Here is a 10,420-nt window from a genome sequence, read left to right on the forward strand (position 1 = left end):
ATATATAGACCACTATCGAGTGGCAAGGAAACAGTATTTCACAACTTTTCCAAATCGTCCTCAGATGAAACGTGCTATAATGGTTATAATGTTACTATTAGCCATATACATATATGTCTCTTTCATTTGCGACGTGACAAAAGATGAAACAAAATAACGGACGATAATCAGCTTGGGCTGAAACACATTACGCTAACATGATTTGTCCCATATTAATTCGCGATGCGACAAAAGGTACCAAATATAGGCCTAACTGTGGTGCCTGCAAGGAAAATAAATCTATTTATATATACTATACGCGACAACTATCCTGATACCCTATGCAAATCACACGACGTATAAAAAAACCTACTCCATCGTGTCCTATGATCCTTGAAGCATTTGGACCTAAATATTCTGCTATTCGGTATGGAGCCGGATATTGGCGGAGCATTGTTCACTCAAAAACTATCACTTGGCATTCAAACACGTATTGCGCGCTGTTTTTTTTTTTACCACAGATAACATAGTAAATGTTCTTGTTCATATTAATGTAAATATCCATTAAAATATGAGCATGTATGTATACGTGCCTACGTATGAGGAGAGCAGTAACCGACGCTTTTGTCATAACTAATTAAGCCAGAAAGGACATTTACTTCAATGATAGCTTCTGTTGATAGCTGACTTAGATTTTTTTACTTTCAGTATTCCCTAAATCTTCAGCCGCTATTGAAAAAAACATCGTTTCATATACAAACTTTTATCTAATAGCGTATTGTCATTACCCTTAATCGGCCAGCTGTTTTATGTTAAATCAACGTGAGTAACGTAAAAGTGACGTCCGTGAGAACTTATTCGACACTATTGAACAGAAATACGGAACTCAATCTAAATCATTCTGTTAGATCTATTTTATTTATGTAGCAAAGGCATTTTTTGACGTATTAATGTCTAGTTCGGGCTACATTTTAATAGCACAAAAATGATAATAAAACGAAAAGTCTTCGCCATTTTCAAGATGATGGCGCATCGCAGGCCGCACAAACGAGATGCGGCATCATCTATTAACCGCTTTCGGGCCTATCACTGAGTTCTAAAATTTATTATCTGCAAAAAGGGCCTGTCGTTTTTTTCTTATTTCTCCCAGCAGATGTGACCATTCTAGCAAAGGGCGAAGTCGCGTTGCGTCATCTATGTCACTTTATACAGCTGTGATATAACTTATTTAAAGTTACGCCGAATGCGAGTTAACTTTCTAATTCCAAAGCCGCAATACCTAAAGCTCCTCGATTTGATTACTTATAATACTATAAATGTATTTTTGTTGGTCTACTGCGTTCGTATGTTACGTGACTTACAATTTTGTCTGAAAAGTTCTAGTTCTTAGAACAAAGCTAACGAAAGATAGATCAAAAATATCAGCGAAACAGCGGTTGTTGCTTGTCACGAGCCGAATTAGAGCCATATGCGTAGGTTTTAATATGACGGTATCGCTGGGACGCCTGAGACAAATATAAGAAATGAACCAGAAGACGGAGCACTAGAAAACTAATTACGATCTGTCACGGTCGTATGAAATCTACTATTTTAACGACACTGAAACCATGACTAAATTTAATCACTCTAAATTTCTTTCAGAAACTAACCCGACCCAGAACGAACAAATAACTCGCATTGTCGTAATTAACAATTAATAAACTATTTTCGTAGACGGGAGGCAAGGAGCAGTAGTTAATATAAAACCCCTCCTGAGTTATACACGAAAATGAGCCTTCCAAATGTAGTTAATAGTCCTATATCGAATTTTAGTTATAACCTTTACAATTTAATCGCAATTTTTATGTGGACAAGTAGTAAGGAGTCGTCTAAAAGGTAAAGATCTACTGGACGTTTCTATATAATAAAAAGGGATGGTCGCCACCAGAAATCGGTGCATGTTAGGTCGGCGCGCTGTAAACTAAATGATCCTGAAGATAATGACGCGTCATTAAAAATAGGTCGTACGTTGTCTGACCCAACGGTACTGCTTGAATAAGTTACCCAATAGAATTCTGCCCACTTGCGAGTTCAGTTCTCTGCTGTGTAATTGGGAATACAAAAATAAGAAGAATCTTTGGGGTGCAATAAAAACTGCCGCTGAGTCTATGGTTCTATTCATCCATATTCCAAAAGGGTCCAATCACAATCGGGTTAAAATTCCCCCAAGCTTGACCTAGTTTAGTTTTAGTCGGCGTTTGTTGGTACAATGAATCTCTTCCGAACGCCAAGCGAATTTCGGCGACTGTCTAAATCTACAAACAAAATGCCCTTTCGAGGACGACGAAGCCTTAGGGCACGGACCACGTAATTCTTTTCGATAATATGCGCATTAATGGTGTATCAGGTCGCTGACCTTTACAGCTGTCTCCGGGTTGGAATAGATTAACGTTAGATTGCCCAACTATGGCATTTGATTATTGTCGTCGTGAGAATTACAAATTGCGGAAAAATTGTGCGGAGACTGCAAGTTTACAGTACCTGCAATGCCGTGGGAACTTTTTATGTCTTTCGTACGAGCCACTCTGGGAGCACTTTTTGTTATCATCGCAGCGTCCCGATAATCCTGATGATAGGATGATGTCGTAGATTCGGCAACTATTACACACACAACATGTAGGATCTGCTACACTGATTAGAAGCTAGAAGATCTTCGCTAGTAGTTTGCTTTCCGCTATAGACAGGATCTGCATATAAGTCGCGCGAATGTCATCGCTACAGCCGTAAATAGAACTAGAAAGGTCGTTTTAGTCAGGATACAGCCTTGCGATAATTGACGTCGCTGTTAAGAGCTGAGCTCAAGCGTTGGTGACGCTCGCCGACGTTATCACCCTTATGACGTATACCGAAATGAGGCAGAGCTATACTTTTAGCTAGGTTAGTACCTAAAAGCAGCCAATTATATAATCATCTGTTTATTCAGTCAAATCTGTATATACAGGGCAGTTCAGAGGTCTCTGAGTGGTTTAAAAAAATCGTTGTAAAATAGCGGAAGATACGCAAATAATTGCTACAAATAGAAAGATTCAGCTGTGCAACATATATTCAATAAAGACACCTTGTTATGTCTACTGTATCCTTGTACTACTATGTGACTATGGTACTATGTACCATCATATGTATTAAAGTGATTTTATCGATTAATATTAAGGAACAATCAAGTACGCTTAGGAATGGTGCTGGCGCCTTACAAATCTATGCTATACCACTTGAGTTAAATCAATCATTTGTGTGTCTTCTGTTATTTTAAAATTACAACTGTCTAAACACTTTATAGATATTTACTATGTAGGTGATAGATGAAGAACGAAATATAGACCACGGCCCAGATAGACATCAGCAACTTGCTGGGTTGTTGTATTAGGTCATGTACTTGAATTTATTTGTAAGCCGCATTGTGATTTTTCGATCATTCTGTATAACTCTCCAAGAGCATAGGCACGACTTACCGGTGCCTCAATATAGTACTCTGAGCACGCTTTATTCAAATTGTACGTACGACTATTGTAGCTAAACCTTAGACGCCCCTTATACGTAAAATGAATTGTTTTTATTCGGTGAACGTTGAACATTAGCTATACTTCCACTTGGCCCAGAGAAACCTGCCTGGAGACGACTTGACTAACAATAAACACCAATAACAAGCAGAACTCGTATCACTTTATACGGCTTCGTAAACTAAATGTGTCCGCTCAGCTGAAGCCATACATTGATGATTCACAAAAAAAAAGCCAGGAAAAAGTGCCCGGTCCATCGTCTTTTCTTATTTCCTACGTTCCGACTACGCTTATGCCTCGGATATTGGAAAGTGTCAGTATATAAGCTATGCTATACTAGTTGATATATGCAGCCATCTTGCGAGGGTTATCATGAACGGAAATGTGTTTAGTAACGGTACAATTAATCTGACTCACGGCAAAATACACAAAGGAATTAATCCCAAACGTCAACCACAGCCAACACTTCACTCGCAACAAGACAGGCTCATAAAAACGCCTTCAGGGAATTATCTTTGTTTACCCTTTAATTGATTTATTTCATGGCTTTACGAAAGCTTTGCGCCTTGGGATATGATTGACAAAGAGTCAATCATCAATTCTGTAGGACAAAAACTTTTTTTCTAGCTATAAGAGCCGCTTAGTTTTTTGCTATCATCGAAATTAACTCAGTGAACCGTGTCCTGTATACTCTTAGCTGAAAAATCCTTCCTGGAAAAGAGGCGAGTTAAGCTATTTGCCTCATAGCAATAGATCATCTTCCTCTATCAAGGAATACTACTCCAAAGAAAGAATTTTAACAGAGAATATTTTGTGACATAGAATCACCGCTTCTCGTCCTTAAAACCTCAACCTTAACAGCAAGAGTTTGGATAACAGTAATCATAATTATAAAGTAACTGATAATTCGTCATAGAGCTTATAGTACAAAGGATGACGCAAAACAGAATCTTGGCGAGGCAAGCGTACACGAACCGCTTGGTATTTATTCCGACTCTCGGTTCGAGGCAGTTACGCCCAACATGGAAATAACAGGTTTAATTAATTAGCTTAAAATAAAAGATCAACCCCCAGCATGCGTTCTGCCGGTCGCTTTTAATCCGTACTGCATAAACTACTCAGTAATAACTCAATCTCGGCCCATATTGTAAGCGAATTCGAAAGCCTGACCTTTTCAAACGAGCGATCTATGCATGCATGGTGTTTAATCTGCGGTAAACGTCAGATCAGTTTCAAGCTTTCGTAGACTGATCGCCTAGATCAGCCCGTTTTATAAAATTTGGACTCTCTACAATTTCAGTAACGAGCACTATATCGTTTTCAACGGATATGGTGCTATTCTACCCAAAAGGTTGAACACTATGAAAAAAGGCAACGAAACTGATTCGCTTGATGGTGTTGTATCGCACTTAGGAATACAGTTTGGTTGAAAAAAATTGCCGTCTCTTAGCTGACTATTACGTTTGAAGATCGGAAAGGTGGTGCAAAGTTCCTTAGCACTCTAGCAATTTTCCCAGGAGGCAAGTGATTTGATCCATCTGAAAATTACATGCTTTAACAATATATATATATATATATATATATATATATATATATATATATATAGGCACCTGTGAATCTTTGTCAACAGCAGCTTGAAAAAAGCCACTTCATATAACAGAGAAAAGGATTATTTGCCCCACATGTCATAACAGTTATTTATGTTATAAGCACATAGCGCCTACGATGTGTAAACTTTTTAATTAATCATTTTAAGGCTAGCGACTGCTGGGTCATCAAGCGACTCGGCTTTTGAACTAGACACAGGAGCCTGCAATGAAGCTTACGCCTTCAACTCACGCCTCGAGGATAATTGTTCCCTGGGAACTGCCCAACCCGGCAGTTAGTCTAAAGTAATAGAAAAATGCCATAGTCGCTTGAACTGTGCTTGCGGGTATCCATACGGCTCTGTTTTATTTCCACATCGCACAAAGCACTTCTTTCATCAGCCACGTCTTTAGAACCTTAAATAGACTTTCATGAATGGCATTCACACATTTACTGCGGGTCTTCCCGACCGCCTGATTCCATCATTCGTGAATCGACCGGAGTTTGCCCGTAGAGATTTTTGAAATGCAAACCCCAGCGCGAATTCAAAAGACGTTTGATGCGTTCGTCCATATATCATCGACTAATACCACATACCGTATTTACGCCTCAAGCTATACAGACCGAAAAACCGTCATATCAAGCGGCTGCGTTAAAGGTGCTGTAATGGGAAGCACTACTACGTAATAAATATTGACTGTCCCTTCTATGTAATAGCCTCTCACTATTATTATTAGCTTAAAGTATAGTCAAGGTAGACTTTCTGCCAGTAAGTTTTAACTTCGAGTGGGACAAGTAAAGACCAATCTTCTAACTGAACTGAAATCGCCGTTCACATGAAGTGTTTCTCGAGGTTTCCCGGTACCCCAGGACGACCATAAACGGCCATTCCTATGCATTACGTACAAAGACATCCAGCTGCATCTCAACGAAGTACTGTGACAAGAGGTGTGATTGCTACAGTTAATAATCTTCATTGTATGCTCGTTGTGGCGGTGTATTTTATTTAAGCTTTCGAAGTACTCTTCCTGCAGCCATTTTCCTACGAAACATTTTCTCTATAGAACTCCCTATAGTATTTCAAGGATGTTTTTCCTGTATATGAACTAAGTATTTTATGTCTGCATTGGTCGTTAGGCCACTGAAACTTGAAAACATAGTCAGATCCTTAACAATTGGTTATTTTCTCCCCTCTTTGAGATAGTTCAGTGGGTCGACCCGCAGGCCGTATACACTCATAGCCAGCCTTCTTCGTTTCATATATTCAGTGTTTTCGTTGCCATTTTTAGCCTTCGGATTCCTGCGTGGACTACTCTTCGAACTCTTTTCAAGGTTTTCATTGCTACGAGCTCTCAAGGCCGATATCGGAGCATCTGCCAATTTCGCATTGGCCTTTCAATAACTCGTAGGACGGAAGTAAAATTCCACTAAATATAGGGAAAATAGATTTTCTTCAGAGAGGCCACCTTCGACAGTCGAACTAGAGTGAATCGCTATGCGTTTACGACTCTCTTAAGCTAACAGTCGGTAACGCTCATCGAAGACCGATGATTACTCATCATTTCATCTAACATTTTCGACCAGTAGCTATTGTCACATACAAGACAAATGTTAAAAGAAAGGGACGAAAAAATCATCATAGAACTGCGAATCGAAGTTAGCACTCGCGAAGAAAAACAACAGACGGATACTAGAACATTATGACGCGCCAGCGAGGGTGCCAGGCCTCTGCTATAGGAAAGGCAACACTTAAGTTTATTGAAAAATAAACATATTTGAGAGTAGTAATAATCTTTTGTGATTCTTTTTCTTAAGTTTAGTAATTGCTTTTATGTTGAAATTTTATCACACGGCGTATTTATCAAGTTTGATTTTTATGCAAAAACTAGATACTACAGCTGTATCTGTAGTCTAGGCGCGGAAATCAAAGTGGCGTAAGCATGCTTGCAAGCAAATTAAGTAAGTTGTTTAATATATATATATATAGCTAGAGATTCGTTCGTAGAACACTGACATAACTGGTATACAATTATGGCGAGAGTCTATGAAGGTTTTATCCGGGCAAACCACTCGAGTAAATAGCAATGGCAATTTGCGTTTCAGAAGAGGATGAAATTCATCCGGTGTCGGTCATTGTGGATGATGATGAGTTCAATCTTTTATTTATCGATCACCCAATCTCTCAGGACCTCACTGTAAGTACATATATATTTCCGTTTCTCTAAAAAAAAAAATTTATTATTTTATGAAGCAATAGCCAATGATCGCGCAGTGAGTTTAACAGATTGCTTCATAAAATAATAAATTCAGTGCACAGTTCTCGCGATATTATCTATCACAAAATTAGATACATCACTCTAACAAACGCTGACATAAAAGATTATGAGGACTCATATCAAACAGCGCACAATATCGTGAGCCACTGCAACTTTTATTGCGTCCTTCAAGCTTTTAGCCATGATACCCGCCGTGACATGGAGGACTTGTTTGGTTTTTCCATCTATCTCAAAAATGGTGAAGTTTACGAAAAAAAGGCATAAGAACATAATGTCGAAAGAAGCTCAAAATGCGCTTCTAAGGGTGTTTTTCATTTGGTTTTGAATGGGATCGGTTTCGAATTTTTTTTATAAAAAGAAAAAAAAAAATTCCAAGATGCCTTAGTCTATAACTACATTAATTTTAAGCTAAATATGCTCTTAGATTTTTCCTCGAAATGGATAGTTTACAACAAATTTGTATCCACGACCTTACCTAAAACACTGTCTTACCTGCAGCATCTCTACTGTAGTCGCATTCGGTAATGCTTCCCCTAGTCAACTACAAAGCAATAGATTGTTGGAGATGTTGAAATAACTATTTGTGCAATCTAGATTGAAAATTGATAATGCTGATATTGGATATTGTTTGTATGTCAAACAACCATACTATAGTAATTTCCATTCCGTTAGAGGAGAAATATTTTACAAATATGTAAGCGTTCGGTAATTGTGTAATTTTTTTTCTATATTTTTGAAAAATCTACAATTGCTTTAACATTCATAACGTTTTTTTTATCGAACGGCTTCCATAGCACGATTCGAGTTATAGACAAAACGTAACCTACTGAATATACTGTTTATGAAAGAAACATCCAAATAACACAAGTAAACGTTTCGATTCAACATAGGAAAATTTATCGAATCCAAATGTAGCGAGTCTTATGATAAATCAAATTAGGGTCAAATAATCAAAAAATATCGATTTAAGAAAAAAATGTTTTTTTTTTTACTTGCAGTAAGCGTTTCTTATACGGCAACCTTGCCATTCGCTAGACGAACGTATCTTCGGAGACTTAGCTGTGCCGAGAATCGTGGTTTATAAAAAGTGCACCTGCGAAGAAGGCCTTTTCTGTAAGCCTAGCATATTCCAATGTAGCGAAGTAGGCGCGTTTCTTTTTTTCTTAACTTTCTTTCCCTCAATTACAAACTTTTAACAAACAAACAAAAAACCAATATCGTGTTTGGGGATATTTTGTTGAGAACTCACATCTTCACTCTCTTGTAAACGAAGGAGATTATAATTCGTTTATAAACCAGTAGACTCAGAGTCCATAGCCACAGCTAGGGACAATGGAACTGTGTATTTGGACAAGAGTTGCATCGTTTGGCGCCTATGAGTATGACATTACTTTTCATATGCCTACAAATAAACACGTGAAGCGTGTTTTTTGCAAGCGAAAGGTATAACCAATTGCTCCTCAATTGAGTGGACTGAGCCGCTATAGTCATATATATAAATGTGACAAGCATTACACAGCTTCGTGTGGTCCTTTCTAGATCTCATTGTCGTTTTGTTCGACAAAGACGTTCGTCCAGTTCGGCCTCACGTTTTCCATGCCTAATACTCTATCCAAATTTTATAACAGATTTAGCGCTATACTTATGAAGTGGCTTTGTTTTCGTTTACGTGACGCTTACGTCGGGATCATTTTCAATTTCCCTCGGTAATTCTCACGCGAGAGTTCGTATTTTCTGTCTTTTTGAGAATCTATAGATTCTGTTTGCCAAATAAACCTCATCTGTTTAGTGTATGCTAGCGACCCAGTTCAGTCCATAGCGAGGTTCCGTTGCGTCGACAGTTTATACATCTCACATCTATGTCCTATAGTCAATTAGTAATTCACTCTGGCAGATGTCAGACGGGTTAAGTCTCCACTTAAAACTTCAACTCCACCAGATGAATCTGTAACACGTAATATAGAGAAAAGTTAATTAGCCCTAATAAACTTTATTGGGTATCGGTAAACTCATGTATCGTTTTAGCTCAACAGTCACATAATTGGAGATATAAAGCTTATATATATAATATAACTAATAAATAACTTAAGAAAGGTTTTCTTAGCGAACCAGGAATGAGTTCACTCGTAAACAACATTTGAGTATACTCGACATAATAAGTTATGTCTTTTGAATAACGGCGATTATATGAACGTATCCTATGGTGCGTCTTAAATATTGAAAATTCACACACACAGTTTCTTAAATTTCTCATTTGGTAGGGTTCATTGACGCTACACTTAGGGTTATTTCTAATTGAATGGCTTCTAACCCGCAGTCAATTCTTTCAGCTCAGGCCATAGGATAGGACCAGCGCCGGCGGTCAAGTGTATTACCCGGTGAATAAATTCAGCCATTCGATTTTTACGTCCTTGCATTTTAACGCGGTGACGCTTACGCGTCTTTTTCCTTCTAAAAAATATTTTCACTACAATTTAGGGATTGCCGCGGCTGTATCCTACAAGCACATAGACCTATATAAGGTTCGCCTAGGGAAAATTTACAAACTTTCTTGCAATTTTTTGCAAAAGAGTAGTAATTTAATCGAAAGCTTCAATAGAAGTTGTAGCGGGTAGTAATGAAACCGTTTATCCTGCGAATGTAACATTCCATCCTTATGTAAAATTAAATTAAGCGGTTTGATATTGTGAAGGTTTTTTGCTAGTTATCATCTATTTATTATATTAATGAGAAATTCTTCCATAACGGCTTGGTTCATTTTTCTCCTGTAGAAGTAATGACACTCCTAGTGGCTACGCCTACATTAGAATATATATCTATCACATCCAGTCAAGCATACACGTATATATCACATACATGTAGCAAAAACAACCAAACAACTCACAAAATCAAGAGCAGAGCTTATCTAAGACAACATGTTATTTTCTCATGATTATTTATTTGTTTGTTTGTTTTATTGTTACCTTATACTATACTTTATCTTCCATTACACATTTGAACTCGAATGTAGTTTTCAGACAGGCTGTTCTTTGCGGTTTTGGA

The 10,420-nt window shown here is 37.9% G+C and overlaps 1 protein-coding gene across 3 annotated transcripts in view; it reads left to right on the top strand.

Moving 5' to 3' along the window:
• Positions 1-10,420, top strand: part of LOC111269052 (uncharacterized) — a 66,453-nt gene that overhangs the window by 40,098 nt on the left and 15,935 nt on the right. For 2 of the 3 annotated variants that reach the window (XM_022848383.2, XM_086971930.1), the window contains exon 3: positions 7,206-7,297. In XM_022848383.2, the coding sequence (XP_022704118.1) occupies positions 7,206-7,297 (92 nt within the window). The remainder of the gene's footprint in view (positions 1-7,205; positions 7,298-10,420) is intronic. The other variant, XM_022848384.2, reaches the window with a different exon arrangement.

Source organism: Varroa jacobsoni, unplaced genomic scaffold (genome assembly GCF_002532875.2).
Source record: "Varroa jacobsoni isolate VJ856 unplaced genomic scaffold, vjacob_1.0 scaffold_1348, whole genome shotgun sequence".
Classification (NCBI taxonomy): domain Eukaryota; kingdom Metazoa; phylum Arthropoda; class Arachnida; order Mesostigmata; family Varroidae; genus Varroa; species Varroa jacobsoni.